Source organism: Podarcis erhardii (assembly GCF_964252035.2).
Source record: "Podarcis erhardii genome assembly, chromosome: 6".
NCBI lineage: Eukaryota > Metazoa > Chordata > Lepidosauria > Squamata > Lacertidae > Podarcis > Podarcis erhardii.
The window spans coordinates 61944280-61968101 of record NC_138510.1 but is presented as its reverse complement, the minus strand read 5'-3'; the positions used below and the strand labels follow the sequence as shown (position 1 = coordinate 61968101).

At 42.5% G+C, this 23822-nt stretch overlaps 1 protein-coding gene across 8 annotated transcripts in view; it reads left to right on the top strand.

Moving 5' to 3' along the window:
* KANK4 (KN motif and ankyrin repeat domains 4) overlaps positions 1-23822 on the top strand; it is a 64975-nt gene that overhangs the window by 28396 nt on the left and 12757 nt on the right. For 3 of the 8 annotated variants that reach the window (XM_081867136.1, XM_081867134.1, XM_081867141.1), the window contains 4 exons: positions 12449-12535; positions 15206-17209; positions 19764-19875; positions 23063-23287. In XM_081867136.1, coding sequence (XP_081723262.1) covers positions 12520-12535; positions 15206-17209; positions 19764-19875; positions 23063-23287 — 2357 coding nt within the window. In that variant the 5' untranslated portion in view covers positions 12449-12519. Of the gene's footprint in view, positions 1-6886; positions 6906-10563; positions 10673-12448; positions 12536-15205; positions 17210-19763; positions 19876-23062; positions 23288-23822 lie in introns of those variants that run through there. The other 5 variants (XM_081867140.1, XM_081867138.1, XM_081867137.1 and 2 more) reach the window with 4 other exon arrangements.

Here is a 23822-nt window from a genome sequence, read left to right as displayed (position 1 = left end):
AGTTCTTAACCCGAGGTAATATTTCTGGGTTAGCAGAGTCTGTAACCTGAAGCGTATGTAACCTGAGGTACCACTGTATAGACATTGTTCCCCGGTTGTCTGCATAACATAACTTCTATTGTGCCTTCAATTCACGGTGTGAACAAAACAGCATTTTTGTCTAGCTTTGTAAAAACATAATTCTCCCAGCATTTGGTGTGTTGGGAAGTGTTGACCTGCACTCAAGGCTACATATGACTAAAGGATAAGCTAGTTTGGGAGAGGCAAGGTTGCCTTTGTCTGACGTCCAAGTTCTTATCCCAGAGAAGTCAATGGGAGCTTTGTCGTTGACTTCAGTGGGTTAATGATTTACTCTTTAGAAAATGCCTTGCTTTTTTTCTTTGCCAGAACCTGTTAAAGGATGCAACATAATGAAATATAGAAATGATTCTGCAAACTATATCCTAATGGGAGATAGGTCAGGGGTTTGTTTGTTTGTTTGTTTGTTTGTACAAAACATTTCGCCACACTTCCCCCTCAGAATTTTGGAGAGGGGCATTATATGCCTGAGAATCTGCTCAGAAGACATTCAATCAAAGCAGCCCTACATATAAGGAGAAAATGGCATTTTAAGTAAAAAATGGATGGCTGTGTATAGTCATTACTGCCATCTTGTTAAATGGCTATTTAACTGCCTATGGACTCAGTAGAGGTTTTGCCAATTATTTTGAAAGTAATTGAGTTCGCATTAAGGTATTCCAAGTTAATTACACAGCAGCCAGCTTTGTTTATCCAAGTCTCATAAGGTCCATAGACAAACAACAACAATGATTTAGAAATTTAAGGAGTGCCCTGTGATAAATATAGCTTACCACCAGGGGCTGATTTTTTTAAATCACCGGCTTGTCATGTTGAATAGTGTAGTCGCTAGTTGCAACTGAGGAGTCTCATGGTGCAAGTTGCACATGCTGCAAATGTGTGGGTTGAATAGGAGTATGGAAGTAAGCACACAGGCAGTAGCCAATCACAGCAACACCAGTTCCATTCCTTGGAAATCTCTTCCATTGTTTGCTTCCCAGTGCTTCTCACTATCAGTGTCCCATCTTGCACATGGCTGTGACAGATGTTTCATGACTAATTTCCAAACAGTTCAGTACTCAAAACGGTACACGCAGCAAAGGATTTGCCTTCTCATAGCCGTGTGAAAGCATCTTGCAGGAGCTGTCTAGTAACTGTAAGGAGGTTTCTTTCTAAACCTTTACTTCTCTGGTATATCAGTAGGGGCCATAGGAGAGAGATTTCTCAAGTCACCTTTGCTCTAGGGTCCAGATCAGCTGTTGCGCTGAGTCCAAGGAACTTAAGAACAGTATTAGTCAAGGAGAGTGAGCCTTCTAACACAGAACTTTGTATGGAATAATTGCTCACAGATTATCTGATTTATTTAATTTTGTCTAATCTCCTTATAATGGTAGAAACTAAAGGGCATCTTTGCCCAAGGAAATTTATTTCATGGGTTAATAAAGCACGAAGTCCATGCAGTGCATGGAGTCTCCTGGGGGAGTCTCAAATTCAGGAACCCTTCTATGCCTCCAAGAGTTTTGTTAGTCTAGAGTTTAACTGGAACATTAGAGGTGGTGTATTTAACCTTACGTGGCAAAAGAAAGGAATAATTTGTGGTGTATGCTCTGTATAAAAATACTCTCAAGTTGAAACACTGGTGAAATTATGATGGGCAGAAGCTTTAACTAATGTGCCTAAAGTTTCTGAAATGCTGTGTTTGTTTTACAATATCATTTGAGTGGTATTCAACCTAACTTTTATACAGAGTAGACCTGTTAAAATTAATGCCCCTGGCTTAGTCATGCTCATTTAATTTCAGTGGGTCTGCTGCGAGTAAACCCTAGCTGAATAACACCCTATGTGTTTTTATATTTATGAAACTAATCAAAATTATTATGTGAACCGCCCTGAGATCTTATGATGAAGTGCAGTATATACATCTAATAGATAAATAAATAACCCCCTCCCAACCCCCCCCCCAATGTCCCATTGAACAGGTGAGTTTTAATTTTGGATAAGTATACATAAGATTACTCAGTAAATCTATAAATAAGTTTTTAAAAACCAAATCCATCTCTCATGTTAGCTTATTGTAGGGGTGGGGAACTCTAGGCCTGGGGGCCAAATCCAGCCCTCCTGACTCTGCCCAGGCCGTCCCTCTGCCCCAGGCCATATCCCTCACTGCTCCTGATACATGCCCTTAATTGTGGGGTTGTTGTTTTTCCCCAGGCTTGAATATATCTTACCTGTAATAATGCCACAGGCACTGCTTTCCCTGCTTTTGACCACACCTACCACTAGGATATGCCCCTCAGAAGATTGCCCATCAGGGAATGCAGACCTGGAGCTGGAAAAGTTCCCTATCCCTAGCTTAAAGGGACAAATAAAGCTTTCATAACGCTGATTGCAAATTTTCAACTCGAGAGAGACAGATGAATTCCTGTGGAGAAAATGCCAAGCAACAGCTCATATCTTCTAGTAAATACTTTCTTTTGATGGGAGACAAGATAGTAGCTATCACAGCATTCAAAATCAGAAGTCATTTAAACAGAAAAAGAAAAATATGATCTCTTTGCAAATTTCAGTTGCGGGCTGACTGACCTCTACATTGTTTGTACACTTCTTCACCTCTCAGGATTTAATTAAAACTTTCCTACATGGATAAAAAGTTTAAGAAAAAGGACCAGCACTGTGAAGTTGAATCCAAATGCTCCAGAGGAGGTTGTTCTGCACCAAAGGATTTGCTTCATATTCCTGAATACCTGATACTGCCTTTAGAAAACAGCTCTTACATTATTGGTGATCCTCCCAGCAATGTCACGGTTCCACTTGACTGAAACAGATCTCATTTTAAAAGCAAAGTATGCTCAAAGTTCTGTCAAAACACCTGAGAGGTTTGAGTTTATCATTACAGCTGATAGATATATGTTTTTTTACAGTCAGATCCTGGCAGGCATAGGATTGGCGTGCGCGCGCGCGCGTGTGTGTGTGTGTGTAAGTGTGTAAAGGCTTCCAACTGTTAAGAAGATGAGATATCCCCTCACTCCAATACTGACAGCCTTCCTCTTTGAAAGGATTGCAACAGCTATCAGTCAGCAAGCAGTTTTGCACAGCAGAGATGAGAGACTGTTATGTGTGTTTTGTCATTGGTCTTATACTTGTAAGCTGCTTACAAACCACCATGACAATGAAGCAGTATATAAATAAAAAGCCCCAGCCTCCAGTTCTGTATCCTAAAGGCTTTGGAGAACCTTTCTCTGCCTGGCACCAGAACAGTATTTGACCAGTAAAATGCTGTTGTATGGAAGGGGGGGGGTCAGGAATTGAAATGTAGGATTCTAACATGGCAGGTGGTGCAGAGTGGACCAGCTTTCTCCCACATGCTTGGGAGGAAATGATGCTTTGATGCAGGTCTTGGTTTGAACAACAGCTGCTCAAATGAGAGAGGATGGTTGGGCTAACTGACAACATCTGGTTTCTGGATGCAGTGGGATATCTAGGTCTTGCAATGTGTTATTTACTGAGAATGTTGGCCTAGGTTCTCAAGCCTGATGGGTGAGTGTCAGTGGCTTTAATTTCCCAGACTTTTGTTCCCAGACTTCATGCAAACCCAGGATTTTGATGCGGCACTACAGATCATCCAATGGAGACTTCATGATGACATTCTTACATTTTTATTATACAGAGAGAAAATATTTTCATTTAAATGTTTTTGAATGTCTAATCTTTTATTTTGTTATGTTTCTGCACATATTATTGGATAGCACATAAAATGGTGATTAATCAAATGCCAGTGCAGAATTTCAGCCTGTGCTGCTCCTCCATCATTCAGCCAATGGAAACGCAAAAGCATCTCACACAGCTGTCTCCCCATGTAGTGTACAGCAGCGTCCCTGGGAAAAAGTACTTGTTAATTCCACAGGGCATGGGAAATTACTATCTCAATGCTGTGCTGTCATTCCTCCCCCTCAAAATTCTAGGTGCATGTACACATTACAGCGAATAGTCTGGTATTCTGTGAATTTTCTATAGCTGAATATGCAGCATCTGTAGAGGTTTATCAAGTAAACTAGTTATTGTTGGCCAGTGCAGTCAGTTGAACCTAATCCTTTAAGGTACTGGAACCAAAAAGCATTCAGTTTTCTATCCAGGCCCATATGTAAATCATATAATGGTATATTCTAATAGTCAACCCTTTGCTGTATAATAAGTAGTTTAGTTGAGCACAATATAGCATGATGAGAGTAAGGGAGGGAATCATTAATTTCCCCCCAAATGTTAAGGTCAATAAATGTGCAGGCAGGCAGAAGTAACACAATGTCATGTAGTTCAAGCTTTTAATTGTAGTCACTGAAGTCAATGTGCGTGGCTAGAGCCAGCAATTTTAGATTTCTGTAAAGCCTAAACTAGCTCTCAGCACTTTGCTTCTTTGCATGAAATCCCATCTTTAGTCTTAGTGTGTGCATTTTTCATGCATCCTGTATCATTTGAGTCCTTTCCTGCATAACTAATTCTTCTCCCTGTTCTTCACTTGACAGATTGAAAACTCATTATGTACGCATCTGTATATTCCCCCAGAGTCTGCATTTACATTTGATAGGTGGCTTTTGCTGACGATTCTGCTTCACTGCTCTGTGTTCATCTGGACCACCTACCCAGACAAGCTCTTTGGAGAGCCTTTAAGCAGGAGATGCTAGATCACACATGGGTAGCTGGCAAAGGAGGGTGAGGGCGTAAATGCTATTTCATGACAGAAGGCATGGTTAGCATAAAGGAGACCATGGGGTCCTTCCACTGCCAGCTCACTAGTTGATGCCCACAAGGAAGGAGTTCTTAATTAGCTCCTGTTGAGATGCCGCAATCCTGCTCCTGAAGGAAATTTGTTGATTCAGCATCTTAATCCTGCATGGGATGGGTGTACCTGACCCAGACTAAAGCTCAGTCGGCCATTTAGGTCAGATTAGGATTGCTGAGTTTAATTTTAAACGTCAAGTGTTTTGGCAACTGACTTTCTATTTGTTTGTGTGGGTTTGGTTTTTTTACTTAAGTACTGTATTTTTCGCCCCATAGGGCGCACCGGCCCATAGGACGCACCTAGTTTTTTTGGGGGGAAATAAAGGGGGAAAATTTATTTCCCCACCAGGCACGGGGCTGGGGTGGGGGATTCCTGAGCTTCCCCCGACCCCAGCCCCCAGAACAGGCTGCTATCTGCAAGCCTAGGGAGCCTGGCGGGAAGTCACGCCGATCTCCCCAGGCTTGCGGATATCTGTCCCCCGAGCTTGTGGGGCTGGCGCTGGGGAGAAGCCCACTTCTCCCAGCGCCAGCCTCCAAACCAGGTCGGGGAACAGCAGGATGGCGGCGCTCCACCTCCCCTCTGTCCCCCGAGCTTGTGGGGCTGCTGGCGCTGGGGTGCAGCGCGCCCCAGGCTTCGGGATGCAGGCTGCTATCCGCAAGCCTTGGGAGCCCGACGGGAACTCCCGCGGAGCTCCCAAGGCTTGCGGATAGCTTCCTGAAGCCTGGAGAGCGAGAGGGGTCGGTGCGCACCGATGCCTCTCGCTCTCCAGGCTTCAGCGAAAGCCTGCATTTGCCCCATAGGACGCACACACATTTCCCCTTCATTTTTAGAGGGGAAAAAGTGCGTCCTATAGGGCGAAAAATACGGTAATTCATCTCGCAAAATAGACAATGATCAATCTGCAAATGTGCATTCACACTTGGTGCTGTGTGTATCTCCTTGCAGAATTCACAGTAGGGAAAGAAGATCAAGGAATCATGGATGGACTAGGCGAGAGGTCAGATTAAAGTGGGTAAGGGCTGAGGTAGCTGTGTTTCCAGGCGCCTAAGATTTCTTTCTAGAGCCTGTCCAGCTATAACATTCCTCATGTAGGATCCCTGAACCTCAGCTCCTGTAGCCAAATGGACTACATTAAACCAACAGTACATTTCAATACATCTAGAATTTCAATCCAAAATGACAATATGCCTTGAGAGAGCCATTCCCCTTGTTGCTTTCGTTTGTACTACTACAAAGCAACTTTGAGGGCTCAAATTTTAATCGGAGCAGCAGCACCAAAGGAGGAGGTGCTTAATCCTCCTCTTCCTGCCCCCACGACCTTTTTGTGATCCAAAAGAGGTGTACTTTTAAAATAAGTAGGACATGACTGGATAACCAAATCGGAACGTTTTGGGTTCAGTTTCACCTCAAAAGCCCTTTGACAGAACTCTGGCACACCTCCTGTTGCAATATTCTCTCAGGTCACAATCGAAGCATTATCTAGACCTTGGCGAGTTTTATTAGCTATTATGAAATCTTTCCCCTTCTAATGAGATCTCCCCCACCGACCCCAACAATAAGCCTCAAAAACTGGCAGCTGACTTGAGTGTGCTTTGCAGCTTGGAAGCAGTGTGGTGACACTTTGACGTTGTTTGTTCAGTTTCCTCACACAAAGCACCATTGCCCAATAGTCAGGTCTTTCGTCCAACTTGGGTCTCAGATAAGGCATGTTCATGTTTTCCTTGATTTTGTTAATCTAGCCTGTTTTGTGGTTTGGCAGAGCCCACTCTTGCTCAGGGGCAGCAGTGTGGCACAGTACCTCTTTCTCCCTACTACCTCTCACTGCTGTAAGCTACAGCTGCCATCACTGGAGGATGGTCCAGCAGAGTGAATGGGGACACTGCCCCACCAACCTCAGCCAACTCTCCTGCCTGCCTGCCTCCTTGCTTACAACTAGTCAAGAGGTGGCTAATGAACAACTAGTCAGCAGGGTTTTAAGTGGGTCTCCTTAAACCACAGGATCACTCTGGAAAGTGCTTTCCTCCCACTTCTGCCTGCTCTTACAGATGCTACTCATTGAACTGCAGCTGAGGTATAAAATCAATTGTGCTGAATGCTCAGTAATGACAACAGATGCATTGCCGATTTTTCTGGTCCTTCTGCACAGATCCAATGTCTTCACTGGTTCTCTGTAGACTGATGGTATAACAAGGAAAATATGAAGGCTCAGCCAAAATAACCTCTTCAGAATGGGACACTGCTGTTATTATTTAGCATCTCTACTAGGTATGGTGCCTTCCAGGTACTGTTATAGACTGCAGCTTCCCCCAGCCCTGTGCTTGGCCATGCTGGCTGGGTCTGTTGAAAGCTGAAACTAGCAACGTATGGTGGTCAGTGCATTGAATAAACTCTTGGGCTCCCAATTCACTTCTACGCAAACAACCATCTTTGTTGTGGCATCCGTTAACACTCAGAATCGCCCAGGATGTTGTAGCATAAGACAATCAAAACTGTTTCACTTTGCTTTCCATTCACCCTATTTAAAAAAACAACCCCCAAAAGTCAGTGTGACTTTAAAATGCAAATGTGGTTGTTACTTTTATTTAGTAGCATGAACAAACTTGATTTTGTTTGTTTGGCATCAGGGAGTTTGGCAGTTGGGTATGTGAGAAACAGAGTTTGGGGGTGATCATGAGAGAGATAGAGAGATATTGTGATTGTATTCGCGTGTTGGAGATCAGGGCCCGTCTCTGTCATTGGACTTGGGGTCTGGGACAAGTTATTTTAGCTTCACCATTTTACCTCCTGTGAAATGGGTTTCTGTTGCTTTGAAGGGATGGTTTTGCATGATCCTTTCTGCCTTGTGCTCAGGTTCTGGGGCAAGTTGTCTTTTACCATCACAAGTTTGCTTCCTGTGAAATGGTTTTCTGAACAAGCAGATAATTGTGGCTACAGAAAGTGGCTTTGTATATTGGGGATCAGGGCCCCACCCTCACCCCCATTGCCTTGTGCTCAGGTTCTGGAGCAAGTGTGCCTGTCTTATCTCCAATTTGCCTCCTATGGCTTGGTTTTTTGTTGGAGCAGAAAGCTGTCACTTAAGATGCATGGTTTGATATTTGGAGCTGAAGGCCAACCTCTGCGTTGTACAAAGGTTGAGATCACTTGTCCCCATCTAGTCCAGACAGCTGTCTTGTGTGTAGCATTGGCCATTACGGATAGCAGGGAAATTTGTTCAGGTAACCTACCCAGTTTGCATTTCCCAAATAAAATACAGTAAGCCCACAACTTATGCACATTTAACGTGTGCACATTCAACTTTATGCTCTTGGCAAAAAGTAAAAAATAAAAGAGGGTGGAATGGGGGTGGCGTCTGGGGGGGGGAGACTTTGGCAATGCCACCCACCATTGAACTCAATGTGTTTTGGCTTTAGGCATGATCCCCAGAACGTAACCCCCACGTAAGTGGTGGGCTTACTGTACACAGTGAAACACACCTATCCTTCAAAATTTCTACTTCTCTGATTTTTTGCAGTGCAGTTGTCCAACCCAGCATGCATCCTCCCCAAAAGGCACATGTTAAGGAAAAGTGCGCACAAAAATGCTTATTTTAGTGAAAATAATGTCCTAAAATTGGGGGGGAAGCTGTTGGAAACAAAATGTATATTTTAGGCAAAATTGCAGAGTAATGCTAGGTGAAATGCATAGGAAAATGCACATGAATTTTCATACAGTATTAAAAAGAAGATTGCAAATTAAGGTGGAAATGGGGAGAACCAAACTGAAGATTGGAGGGTGGGGGGAGAGAAACAAATAGAAACAAAAATGAAAACCAATTTATCTGTGCCTTTGAAAAGGTTAAAAGCAACCAGCCATGACTGAAAACTGTACTGGAACCCCTTTCCCTCCCAGTTTGTTTGTTTCTTTTGCTTTTTTGAAAGGTGCATTTAGTTCCTTCAAAGAGAGGAGCTGTATAGCAGGACCAGGTGGAGAATGCAGTGATGATCATTTGCCTCACAAGTTGCGTTTTCTTTCTCACACACGAGGAAGTGTCTTCTAATAACATCTGTGAGAGGAAAAGGGTCCCAGTCCCAGCAGTGGCGAACACACTGTATTGCTTTCCCAAGGCATCAATGGCTACCAGCCACGATGGCTATATACTACCTCTAAATACTAGTTTCTGGGGATCACAAGCAAGAGAGAGCTCATAGCCATCTGCTTCACTGCTGTGAGAACAGAATGCTGGGCTAGATGGACCTTTGACTTGATCCGTAGGAACGTAGGAAACCGCCTTATACGTAGTGAGTCCATTGGCCCATCCAGCTCCTACACCGACTGGCAGCAGCTTTCCAGGGCTTCAAGTAAGGGACATTCCCTGCCTTACCAGGAGATGCTGGGAATAGGACCTGGGCATTCTGAGTGCACAACCTATCTTGCAACAATAATCTACAGTTGTGCCTTGGTACTCAGACATTTTGGCTCCCGAACACCGCAAACCTAGAAGTGAATGTTCCGGTTTGCGAACGTTTTTTGGAAGCCAAACATCCAACGCGGCTTCCGATTGAGTGCAGGAAGCTCCTGCAGCCAATCGGAAGCCATGCCTTGGTTTTCGAACAGTTCCAGAAGTCAAACGGACTCCCAGAACGGATCATTTTGACAACCAAGGTACCACTGTATTGCCCTTCTTCCACTGAGCCATAGCCTTTTCCAGCAGGGCTGCTTTTACTTTCTTATGCCATTACTTGGCATTTTTTCCTGCCTGCTCTCCTGTACCTTTTGACAGCAGCATATTAGGCAGAAGCCCAGCAGGTGAAACAGTTCCATGCTGGGAAAAGCTCCTGTTGAATGCCTGCCATGCAGCTGTTAAAACAAACCTTCCTACCTACATAAGACCTACGGCTACAAGGCAGATCAATGTGGCATCTATCATTGTTCTTAATTCAGAAAATAAAACTTGCCCTTTTAGCAGTACTTGCAGACTACAAGTAAATCAGACACTAAGTTGAACATTTAATTAAGGCTGCAATCCATAACTTTTTATTAGAATATAAAACTTACTGAAATCCACAGTGTCTGAATTCTGATGCACAATTAATGCACAATACAGTGGTACCTCGGGTTACATACGCTTCAGGTTACATACGCTTCAGGTTACAGACTCCACTAACCCATAAATAGTACCTCAGGTTAAGAACTTTGCTTCAGGATGAGAACAGAAATCGTGCTCCGGCGGCGCAGCAGCGGGAGGCCCCATTAGCTAAAGTGATGCTTCAGGTGAAGAATAGTTTCAGGTTAAGAACGGACCTCCGGAACAAATTAAGTACTTAACCCGAGGTACCACTGTATAATCATGTTTCTGTTTGGGAAGGTTTGTGATATGAAGTAGAACCAGGCTTTGCTTGTCTTACCCAAAATAATTTTTTTGTTTCTGCCACTGTTAATTATTGGCAGCCTTTTAAATAATCCTTTCCAAAATAATAATAATAATAAGATAATTATTTCACAACTTGGTTCAGGCATTTCCTCTTGGGAGTTAATCAGATGTTTTGTTTCTCTTGGAGCTTCAAAAATAAGACAATCCTTCTTTGGAAAGTATATGAAGATTCTTGCAAATACCATGTTTTTACCATGCCTGAACACAACTTCTATTTGCATCCTTCTGTGTTATCACAGTAAAGGTTGTATTTGCTTTTCAAGCAAGGTCATTAGTCAGCTGACCAACTCTTTAGCAGCTGGAGTGACTACATGTTTTGCCAGTGTAACTCTGGACTTTTCAGGAGTGTTTGGAGCGCTTCCTAGAAAGAGAAGGCTTGTCTGGGTTTCTTTTCTTCCTTTTGATTTGGCAGCTGGGAGGACATGAAGGTAACCTGGCCAAATACTTCTGTTAACTGCCAGTTTGAACTCCAATAATGAAATGCCGAGTTAAATTGCTGCAATGCAGTTGCAAATGATAGGCAGTATCAGAAAGCTGTTGCAATAGCCATAGCTGTCAACTTACAGATTTGAAAATAAGGGACCAGCAGCCTTGAAAATAAGGGACCAGCAGCCAAAATAAGGGACCTGCAGCCTCACCTGTTCCTTGCAGTGAATGCCACAGGCATTGATCTTAGTGACTCTATGCATTGTCAGTTCGGAAGTGGCAAACCATTGCTGCCAGCTCAGTGGAACTTAATTCTACATGTGCATAGGTGAGAGTTAGTAACAATGAATAATACAGTGCTTACTTCTGAGTAAACATGCACAGGATTCCTCTGTAGTTTGACATGGTGTTGAATGTTTTGGATCTTTAGATTCAGTTTACCTGTTGTTCTTCAGTTGACGCAAATATAAAGCAAACTACAGCTGTCTCTATAAACCATGTCCTTGTGAATGAGAAACAAAGGCAAATAAATAAAGCCTGCTTGATGTTGAGAATTTCCACATCTAATTGATACACATATTCTACATCTTTGTTATATCATTTTCTGTATATATACTTATTTTATAGAACATATTTTCAAATGGATACATCCACTAAAATTAAAGATGTCACTTGTGCTTACACAATGATTGTCTAGAGTTTAAACTGAAGGTTTCCTGGTACTGTTCTACTGACAAACTGTTCAGATAATCCTGCACAGAAAGTTATTTCTACTGATGTATATGATTTATGGAACCTAGCAGTACTGTTGAAGTACTCTGCTACTAAGCAGAGACAACACGACAGAAGCTTTTCTAAATCTTTTGAATAATTGTTGACAAGCATGGGGGCTTATTTTATGGCAAAAGTCAGGTAGCCACAGTCTGTTGTATTGTGTGCTTTGTTAGCAGAAAAACAATAATGTAAACAGTAATGGTCATCTCTAAGGACTGATTCATATGTTGTTGTTTGCTTGCTTATTTCCCCCAAACCTGGCAGCCTTCTCCAACCTTCAGATCTTCTGGACTACAGTTCCCATCAGCGCCTGCTAGCACGACTGATGGGAATTGTAATCCAAAACATTGGGCAGGCATCAAGTTAGCAAAGGCTGAATTATGATTTACTGTGATGTGTGAACTGTTTTTTTTGTACCCAGACCTATCTATTAACATGTACAAAAAAGGGGCTAGTTATTCTCCAAAACTACCTACATCAGCTTTCATATTAGCTAATACATATCCATGGATGTTCATCTATAAATGGGAATTGGAAATATCTGTCAGTTTGCTGCCCTTTAGAGGTGTCTATAATCAGCTACTTGAGGCAGAACCCTAGGGAAGGACCCTGGCAATATCTTGTCAGGTCTATAATTAGTTTCTCTTCCAGCCGCCCCCCCACTTGCTTTTTAAACTAGGAAAGTTGTAGTACACAGCACATTAATTATAGGCCATGTCCCAGAGTAATCAATGCTTCCAACAGTAATAAGATGAGCGATTACTTATCACCTCAACTTCTACTCAACATGCATCTCCTCAGCATTTCTTCCTCTCCTCCATCTTCCCCTCCCTTTACCTCCCCAATTTCTTTCTGAATTTCCTTTGGTCTTAAAAATAGATTATTCTGTTGAAGTGAGCAGTTTGTACATAAAAAAGTAATCGAAAGTAAGTGTGATGCTTAGGTCTTGAAATAACTATAATTGTATTGTTTAACAGTTTCCACCCCCTCCTCTTTTTATAAAGGTGGACTACATGTCTTCAGATGATGTTTCACTAATGGCTTGACATCTGTGGTCTGGACAGCAGTCATCATTATGGAGAATACAGATGGTATGGATACAGAATTTAACCTTAATTGAAAGGCAGAAACTTTATACTGTTCATTTTTCTGTTAAACGATTAAACGATTAAAGAACTCATGCTTTTTGAATTAGACTTTTTAAAATGTTCAGGCCCCAGTTTTGAATACTCACCCAATCTCTGTTCAAAATCTGTAAGTGCAAAGGGAAAACAGGGTTCTTGCAGGAGGGGTCTGCTTCTGGACCTTATGCCTGCAGAGAGAAGCTGATGGCCTTTCTCCCTAAGGGTAAAGGACCCCTGGATGGTTAAGTCCAGTCAAAGGCGACTTTGGGGTGGGGTGCTCATCTCGCTTTTCAGGCCAAGGGAGTTGGTGTTTGTCCACAGACAGTTTTCCAGGTCATGTGGCCAGCATGACTAAATCACTACTGGCACACGGAGGACCATGACGAGTGCCAGAGGGCACATAAATGCCATTTACCTTCCTGCAGTAGCAGTACCTATTTATCTACTTGCACTGGTATGCTTTTGAACTGCTAGGCTGGCAGAAACTGGGACAGAGAAACTGGAGCTTACCCCATCATGCAGATTCAAACTACTGACCTTCTGATCAGGAAGCCCAAGAGGCTCAGTGGTTTAGACCACAGCACTGATAACAGGAAGCAGGAGGAGTATTTCAGTACTTTTGGGCTGAGGGATAACTTTCTCCATTGGAGAGAGGCCTTTGCTCAGTGGGAGAGTGCATGTTTTGCAAGCATAAGTTCCCAACTGCAATCCCAGACATTTCTGCTTATGAAGACTGAGGTAGCAGGGCTGAAAAAGACCTCTACCACAGATATCGGAGAGCTGTTGCACTTCAGAGCAGGCAGAACTGGCCTACATGGTCCTGTACTCTTAAGGCCAAAATACATGCCATGTTATTCAAATAATTTGGTGCCAAGGGTCAACTTTCCTCGAACTGTGAACAGCAATTTAGGGAGTCCGAATTCAGACCCAGACCGTGGTGGGGTCAAAGGATAAAAAGCCTTCCTTACACACCACAGTCCTGACTGTTGTTGCTGACTACCATGGAAGGCCAAACAATGTCAATAATGTCACATCTTGTTTGCCCCTGAATCAGCATACGGTTGCCTGAGACAACATGTATTCGGGCCACTCCTCACTTTTTGCTCATGGGTCTTATACATACCTAAGCATGAAAAGTAAACTGACCCATGAGGTCTGTTGAGCAGGAGTTGCACTTTGAGCTCCACTCAAGAAGATAGCTGCTTTTCCTGATTCCCTTCTGTCTGGTTTTGTGCAAAAGCACCAAGCTCTTAGCCTGGGAACTTGTGTGCACAGAGGCAATTTTTTTTATATTTAAGGGAGATCAAGGCTGACTCCCAGGAACCAATCTGTTCAGTTTGCTCTTTTTCCGGATCCACCTTGTATGCATGTCTTAAATCATTTGACATGGTTTGAAAGCCAGTGCTGAATATATTAGTGATGCTGAGTGTAATGGTAAAGGTTTATTATACATTAGGATCATGCAGACTTTAAAGCAAATATGTTGTGTGGATTGCAAAAGCTGTCATTTACATAATTACCAAGTAGAGTGATTATTTAGCAAATTCTTGATGACTTTCGGTGGTACAATTACATGATTCAGCCCTTGAAAACAAGATTATACATTTGCCCATGCCTCTTCGGGAATGTATATCTAAGCTGACTGTACAGAGATGTCTCAGATTACAAATTGCAAGCCATGTTTCCCCCCTCTTTTTGCCTTTTGGATAGAGGCTAACTGCACAGTGATTTAGTGAAACTGCCTTGCAGTTGTGCCTGGAACTACAGCCAGCATTTCAATAAAAAAAGGGGGGGAGTATGCATGCTGATATAGGCTGATTTTCAGCAATACTGCAGAGGCTCTATGCTGTTGCAGCCTTAGAGACAGCTGGGAGAGGGTTTGGGGAAGTCCATAGGGACCTCACCATAGAATATTGGGCCCTCCTTATCTGGCATTCATCTGCTTCTTTCATATCCTTTATTCACAACTCCTCATCCTAATGATAGAGGGTTATGCTGATGAAACACAGCGGATGGGAAACAGGCACTATGCATTTCCATATAGTCACCGTGATGTGCTCTGGAAGAGATGGGCACAGGGCTAAAAGAAGCCCTCTTCCCTCCTTTCCCGGCCTTCCCTTATGCCATGCAGAACTAGATGCTTGTGAGTGGAGCTCCTTGGGCACTAGGTCAGAAAGTGGCTGAGTCTGTGGGACTCTGTGTTATGACCAGATGGCCAGCCAGAAAAGGAGGAGCACAGGAAGCTGCATTATACTGAGTCAGACCATTATTCCATCTAGCTACTCTGTTTGGCCTACTCTGACTGGCAGAGGCCTGCCAGTGTCACGCAGGGACTTTTCCCAGTCCAACCTGGTGCTGTGCCACTCAGCTACAGTCTTCTAAGGAGACTGTGTTGATTCCTTTTTTCAAACACATGGCTGCATCGCTGCAGGACGCACCATGCCCTCATAGTTTCCAGTTAGTTAGGTTAGAGTGACCTTAGCAGATTGTCTTTTTCCATCATGAGAATTAAGTGGCTAAAGACTGCTGTCAGGGGCTTGAGGTAGGAATTATAAGTGGCTTCAGACATCAGACTTTCTTGCTATTATAGTTGTTTGTAGATTATCACACTGTTTTATTTTTTTAATTTTATGTCAGCAGATGAATGGGCGTCCAAACCAGAGGATAAAGATCCACCCCAAAGCCCCTATTCTCTTGAAACACCCTATGGCTTCCACTTAGATCTTGACTTCCTGAAGTACGTAGATGACATCGAGAAAGGAAATACTATCAAGAGGATTCCCATTCACAGGAAGGCAAAGCACCCAAAATTCAGCACACTGCCTCGCAATTTCAGCCTTCCAGAAAATGGATCAAGGGCCTACTCCTCAGCCCCAAACAAGAGCTTCCTTACACAGAGGAAGGCCTCCTTAGGGGCAGAGGAAAGCAGCCCTGTTGTCACACCGACTGACTCATTGCCCTTAGCCACCCGTTCAAATGAGCCAAGCTACAGAAAAAAGGCCCTTTTAATAGAGACTGTCAAGCAAGATGCCGCACACCTTGAAGAGGAGACTGGCAATTGTAGAGGGAGGCCTCAGCTTTTGAGGGCATCCAGTATGCCTGCCACGCTGCCACCAAGCCAGGATTCAGAAGCAGAAACGCAACCAGAAGCTTTTCCGCCGTTGGCATTCCTTCCGTCTTCTGATGCGAAAGGCTTGGAATTTGATTTTAGTCCCGTAAAGGGAACACTGGATTCAGATTGGTCCAAGGGATCTCCTGAAAATCTGAAAAATGTAAAGGAGCAAATCAGTCAGGCCGTCCAGGATACTGAGAAGCTTACGAGGCAACAGAAAGAAGCTAAGCTTGTGCTAGACCAGGGACAACCAGAGCTTACAAAGGAGAGAATACAACCCAGTGCTTCATGGCAAAGCCAGCATTTAGTATCTCAGGAACTGCTTGCAGTTGCTGAGAGCGGAGAAGAGGAATGTGATGCAATGGAGACAGATGTTTGTCGGCCATCCACCCAAAGTGAATTGACCACTTTCAGAGCCTTGGAATACAACCCTGAGAGCCAGACCCAGGAAGACATAGAACTCAACATAACTGAGACAGTTACAGCAGGACTACAGGAGGGGGATGAAGTTACAAGTCCTGGCAATGGGGAGATGAAAGGAAACGTAAACCTCAAGCCTTTTCTCTCTGAAGAACCTAGCAAGATAACAGCCTTAAAGCAGCATATTGCTATTCTGGAGGAACAGCTGAACAACAAGACAGAAGAACTTGAGCAGATTCGAGTAGTCTTGAAGCAGCAGGATAAGGAAATCAAGGCCAAGGAGAGAAGCATTGAAATGTTGGCAAGTTCCAAAGCTCAACTGGAAGAGAAACTCTGTGGGGAGAGTACCAAAGAAATTACACCGTGCAAGCAGGACAAAATTGCCCTCCAGTACCATGATGCTGCTGTGAATACCGAACGGGCAGCTAAGGAGGCATCTGACAAAGGGGTTAATGTAAGCATCACTGTGCCTATGGAATCAATAGGGTGTGATGCCTGTGAAATTGATAATAAGAATCTGCAGATAAAGGAAGGGCATAGGAAGCTGTTCCATGTCCACCATGAGATGACAAGTGTTGATGCTGGAGAAAAAGACCGTCCATCTTTCCAGAGACAGAAAGAAATGAAACAGGAAAGTGATAGTTCCCCTCTCAAGTTAAGTTACAATGAACTGAAGATTGATGAACACATTGATAATGACAACTACCAGAAGGGAGTGTGCAACTATGACACACAGTTCTCTGCTGCTAGTGAAGAAAGCTGCTCAGGTGTTGAGGTGGTTGGCTCAAAGGCAGGAGTAAATGAAGGCCTTTTTGAAGAAGATTTTAAACAGGAGCTGAATGAGGAGGAAACCCAACCAGAACCAAAGAATTCACCTGCAGATCCCATCGTAGGCCAATACGTTAAAAAAATCCAGGATCTGTTGCAAGAGCAGTGGACATGCCTAGAACACGGGTACCCAGAACTCGCCAGTGCCATTAAGCAGCCCGCCTCAAAGCTCAGCTCCATCCAGAACCAGCTTGTTAATTCCTTGAACTTGCTGCTCTCTGCCTACTCAACACAAACGCCGACAGACAAGGAGAATTCCAACACACAGTATCAACAGTTGGGTAAATAATATTGGCAAAGCCAGTCTTTCCTTTCCACTTACATTGCAGCTAGTCAGGAATATCACCTGAGATATTTTGAATGAGATAAACATGTTTGCTGCTCCAAAATAATAATAAAAATGTTCATTTTACCAAAACAAACAAGGGAAAGTAAAAGAAATATTCTTGTGACATTTCCATGTTGTTGAAAAGCACTATTTTAATGTAAACAGGACTTAATGTGGCAGTTAAGGAAATATGAAAGTTTAGAAACCAAATTCCTTATGTCTTAAAAAATATCATCCAACATCACTTAAATGCATGGCATCATATTAATACAACCAATTTCATAGTGATAGTAATAGATACTGGGTATGGACAGGCATGGATGACGTCTTCTCAACTGATGAACAGGGATGGCTGGAATAGGTTTGTGAAAAGCACTCCTACAATCTAGTTCCATGTTGCTCATAAGAAGATGCATAGGGCTTCTATGAATAGAGTCAACCAGTTTTTTCAGCCCAAACCCAGAACAGCAAATATTCACATTGCTGTATCAACATAGTTCCCTTCTTTTTCATTTCTCTGCCACTCACACCACTTCCTGAGGGTGGGAAAAACCATGGATGAACCTCTTTGTAGAATTTATCAGCCATTTATATGATATCTGCTGTGGTGGAGGAAAAAGTTGCCATTGCTCTGGCACAGCTGCAACTGGTCAGCTCTGTCATAAGGTAAGCGCCATTAATGTCACCTCTCCTCTTTCAACAACCTCAGTTCCTCATTCCGTAAAGATGTCTATTCCCACATTAGTTATAGGGAACTCTTGCACACAACTATTTTGAGCCATTTCACAATTTATAGAACTGCTAACACTCTTTTCAAAGCTAAGAAGGGTCCAGTATGGTTTCATATTGAATGGGAAACCCATGTGTTGAGAATCCTGCATTGCAGGGAGTTGGACCAGATAACCCTTGATATCTCTTCCAGCTCTATGATTCTATCCTGTAATCAGAAGAGTAGCACAAAGTATGCCCACCAGAATGTTTTGGGATCCATTCAGTTTCTAGGGCCAAATCAACCTAACAGACTAATCTAAGTTACAGATAGACTAGTTTATCTTACTTGTTTAGACTAATCCAAGCTATCAATCTTTTGAAACGACCCATTACAGTTGTGCCTTCTTCAAATTCACAGAACTTGTTTCCATTTAATTGGAAAACATTAAATCCACCCTCAATCCTCTCTTTTTATGTCATGGAAGCAATGGAGTCCTATGTTCACTGAATCCCAAGCGACCCAAGTTGATGACATTTAAGCTGAACCAGTTCAGCTAGCTCAGACTTGAAGTCTAGTTAGAGGGTGGAGTCGGAAGGTATGCCAACCATACACTGATATTGCAAAGTGTCTCAAGGTTGCCATTCCATATACCGCAGCCATAAACTGATGACAACAGTGATACCAATGCCTCATCTTGAGTCAAATCAATGATAGTTGGTGATTGACATATATAAGCTTTATATTTAAACAGCAGCAGTATCAACAGAGCAGGGTCATCATTGGCCTCCATTTTAAGTCTCTTGAGGCGACTGAGCCATCTGCTATTCTCCACACTGTCTTCATCTTCCCTTTGTCTTGTTTTCCTCTGAACACTACATTTCATAATGAGTTGAGCATCACGGACATATAACATGGGCCCAGGCAATGTTGGAAACCTAATGGGAATGTCCTCCGCAAACACCAACAAAGACCCCAAGGTGGTTGAGAAAAAGTCCTATCCACTTCTACAAATTCCTGTTTCCCTCTTGCACAGCGAAGGAGAACTGACATACCCCTATTCTTTTGCTCCATCTTTCACATTATTCTATCGTGTTCCCTTAACTCCATCTTCACACTCAACAAAATAGAAGCACCAACAAAATGGCTGTAGCTTGGGAAGGGGATGGGTCTTTGTAATGATGAATAAATAAATGTTATTGCAGTTATGCATGTGACATTGCTCAGTGTTGGGCCTTAAAGCTGGGTTGAGAGATCTGTGCCTGAAACTCCCATAATGCCTGACTATTGACCATACTGATGGAAACTGGCATCCAACAACATCTAGGGACCCAAGATTGGGGGAGCCTTCTCTGGTTGCTGCATCATACCAACCACTGGTGTCCCCCCCCCCTTCCCCAACCAGGGTAGGGTAGGTAAGTCTATGAAGCTATCAAACAGAAGAACTACCAGACAAGATGGGCCTCTTAAAAACAGCCACGTTGTGAACCGCTTTTGAGTTTTTGTTTTTACAATCAAGCAGTGTATATATGTCTCTCTCTCTCTCTCTCTCTCTCTCTCTCTCTCTCTCTCTCTCTCTCTCCCCCTCCTTCCCTGTGTGTGTGTGTGTGTGTGTGTGTGTGTGTGTGTGTGTGTGTGTAGCCACTGGTGTAGGAGTTGAGAGGTGTTGGGATCAGCCTTTCAGTAGATAGGGGGACTTATTTACCATGTTCAGTTTGTTAAAGGTATGTGATATAGTTAAGTAAGACAACTCTATTACAACATTTCTGATGTTCTGTGTTTTCAATATTTGTATTAGAAATTTCTCCAAGCACAAGCCTTAAATCTATAATGAAAAAGAAGGACACTGGTTTCCATTCAGGAGGTAACGGCACCAAAAAGAACCTTCAGTTTGTTGGGGTAAATGGTGGGTAAGCATCAATGGAAGAAGCAAAACTGCCTTGTCATTTATAATGCTACTTTTTAATGTATGCCAAAAGAAAAGATTGATGCATTAAACACAGACTCACTTCATTCCTTCTCCATTATGATGTTGGTGAGATTGCTGCAAAAGGCTGCAGGAAGCATTAGGACATATCAGGGGTGAGCAAAGTTTTCCAGCAGGGGGCTGATCCACCGTCCCTCAGACCATGTGGGGGACCGGACTATATTTTGAAAAAATATATATGAACGAATTCCTATGCCCCACCAATAACCCAGAGATGCATTTAAAATAAAAGGACACATTCTACTCATGTAAAAACATGCTGATTCCCAGACCGTCCATGGGCCAGATTGAGAAGGTGATTGGGCCGCATCCAGCCCATGGGCCTTAGGTTGCCTACCCATGATGTAGGTTGTTAGCAGAAGTATTGAATAGTACTACGCTAATATAAACGAAAGCTGAAAATCACTGCAAACTTCACAAAAGGAATGGTAACCTTAGCACTGAGTGAGTAGGCTAGGAAACAGACATACGGTAAGCAGTGACACCAAAAGCCAGGAAATCATTGGAACTAGCTTGCAATTGGGAGTTCTCTCGATTTCTGTAGAAAGAACAAAACAATCTGAAGTTAGGTATTTTTTCACTCTCTTTTACAAATAGACTTTAAAAAAAAAATACAGCGCCAGTGAACCTTTTATTCAAAAGACTGCAGCTTCCCATTACTAGAATGTTGTTTGCCACACAATCTTAAATAACTACTGCCATGGTTGGCTGTGGTGTAAAGGCACTGTGCTAATTTAAGCTTCCATATACAGTCATACCTCGGGATAAATGTGCTTCCAATTAAGTATTTTTGGGTTGCGCTCCGCGGCAACCTGGAGCGCGTTACTTCCGGGTTTTGTCGTGCACGCATGCGCAGAAGCGGCGAAACGTGACCCGCACACACGTGGACGCAGGTTGCGTTCGCTTCAGAATGCTAACGGGGCTCCGGAACGGATCCCGTTCGCATCTTGAGATAACCACTGTATCTAGGCAACCCCACAGCTCTTGGCTTCTGCTGCAAAAGGCAAGTTGGTTTTAAGAAAGATTTGTCAACTTCACCCACCTTCCCTGTAAACCAGATCCTCTGCCATCTGCCTAGCACATCTCTCCTCACCAGTTCCAAATCCAGGTGGACTGGCTGTTTGCTATGTAGTAGTTGCTTGTAAACTCTCAGAGACATGACAGAAACCATGTAGGAAGCTGGACATTTGTAGATTAATGCTGCAATTGCTTGAAACTTCCTTGAAAGGTGGAATATTGGAATCAAAGGTAGCTTGTGGCCATGTGTTTAAATACATTAATTTATTTGCAAAAACCTCTATGCAACCTTTTTTTTTAAAGTGAACAGCTGAATATCAATGATACAACATTCATAAAATGCAAAATATATCACAAATCATTAAAACAGATTATTAGCATGTCTACATGTTGCTATCAGTCCACGTGCACATGGACATCTGTACTTGCCCAAACTTCACTACAAACATTACAATACTTGTTTGGTGTCTAGGCCCTGTATATTTCATAGTCTATCCTCCCCATCTCAGGTCAAAATCTTGAGAGTGAGGACTAACACCTTTTCTTCCCTAAGCATCTGATGAAGTAGTAGTTTTAAAGGGACAACCCTTAGAAGTGATTTAGCAAACAGTCACCATTGGCTTCTAAGTGCTTTGATATATAAATGGGTACTTTATCATTTTACTTTGAAAATGCACTAATGCTAGTATAATGTTTTAAGTTCTAGATAGGAGAAAATGTATTTGAATAAAATGAGAACGCAATGTAATTCAACATTAAGGGGATGGCCCCCAATCTATAGTATTAACAGAATACCTAGCTGAACCTTAGCAAACCGAGTGGCTTGTTTTTTTGACATAATAGCCATGCAACAATCTCCAACACAACCTTTGGTCACTTATAACAGTCTCACCAGCCAGGTACAGATAGAGATGAATGAATCTTTAATTTTGATTTCTTTCAGTTTCTCATTTTTCCAGCCTTAAGGGACAGTTCTCCACATTTCTGCATGAGTGTGCAATTAAAAACAATAGTAAACCAGCATTTTATTGTGTATTTCTCCCAATATACACATTTTGGTATACAATTTTCCCTGATATAAGGCATTTTTGGTGTGCTATTTTCAGTAATATAAATATTTTCATGTGCTTTCCCAAATATATGCATTTTTGTACACATATAGTTGGAGAACTGAATAGCAAAATTCAAAGAAGCACAAATTGGGTGGATAGCTGCATTTTGATTTATGTACTGCATTGTTTATAGAGGTGAAAATGACATATTTTTGCATTAAAATGTGAACAACACTACATATATCCCTCATCCCTAGGTACAGTGGCTATCTGCTTCCAGTTCTGTCCAGGAGTTGTTGTGGCTGCTTTAACTGTTATTTCACAGCTGCTGGGCGATGTGGAAGCAGGACTTCAAATGTGTTGGTGCTTAGCAGAGAGTGAAAAGGTTGGGGAGCTCTCAGTAGAGCTCAAGTTTATGGATCATTCCCTGAATTAGGGACAATGCTTTCCAAAACAATGTAAAGTAGAATTCAGATATATGCTCCTAATTGTAATGGAAGCATTAAGCATTATGTCTCCAGTCATAGCTGGAGACATAAATCAGAAAGCTAAGAGTTGTTAAGACACCAATATTGCTTTGGTATTGGTTCTAAATATTAGTCTTGCAGTGAGAAAGATGTCAATGACATGTGCATAGTTGTCATGTAGAATTGTTTGCCAGGTTCTTCCCTTGGCATCAGTGCCTATAATCCCCATTCTGGAAATTATGCAATGTCACCTCACCTCAATATCACATTTATGGCAGAGAGCCATAAAAGTATTATTATGAATGAGCCACGTCATGGTAGTTAGAAAGCAAGCAATAATACTGTTATTGAAACCACTACTCCTATAAGAGGCCAATTCCTTTTGAATTAGCAAAAACTTGGATGCTTCTGAGATTACTTATGTCCCAGCGAATAAAAATAAAAATCCATGCCTTACACAGCCTGGGATTTCAAATTTAAGAGGGTTTTGGGCCTAGGGCCCACCAATTTTGCTTATAGCTCTCTGGTTCTCGGACAGAAGGAACGCTGAATAATGCCTGCTGTCCTCACCCAGTTACGAAACCACATCCAGTGAAGATTCAAGTTCTGAAGAAAGCTCCTCAGAAGGGAATTCAGATAGTGAGACTGAGAGAAGGTGTGGCAATGATGAGCATAGATGGGGTGAAGATGGCAATGAAAGTGAACAAAGAGCTTCTGGAACTGCCCATTACGCAAGGAAAGAAGACCCTGAAGAGCAAGAGGGAACCACACGACCAAGCACACAGCACAAGGCAGACAGGTAATGGTTCTTGTTCTTTATTTAGAGCATTTGTACCCCATTTTTTAGCTTTAAAAGCAAAGCTCCCAGAGTGGCTTACATGGAATCAGTTAACAGCCCCTGCCTGCAAGCTTAAAATCTAAATAAATAAAAAAATCACACACACACAAACACACAAACAGGGAGGGAAGAGGAAAATCAAACTCAGGCCCCAATTCCTAAATAGTTGCTTTTGTAATAATCAGCTGGCACAGTTTAGGGGTAAGAGGTGCTTGATGCAGCTGGTGTTTCAGCAAAACTGTTGGAACATTATGTGAACATGTACAATTCCTGCAGACAATCGGTAGTAGTTTCTGTTCCATTCTGCTTTCAGCAGGTCTAATAATATATTTGAGAGAAACATTAATAAAATCCAAGTTATTATGAGCTATAAGGCATTTGAATTAACACTGAAGACAAGGTATTATTATGATTATTCATTTATGAATCATTTTCTGCTTGTTTTTCAAAGTGATTTACAAACATAACAAAAAAAAAGCCCAGCTAAAAATAAATT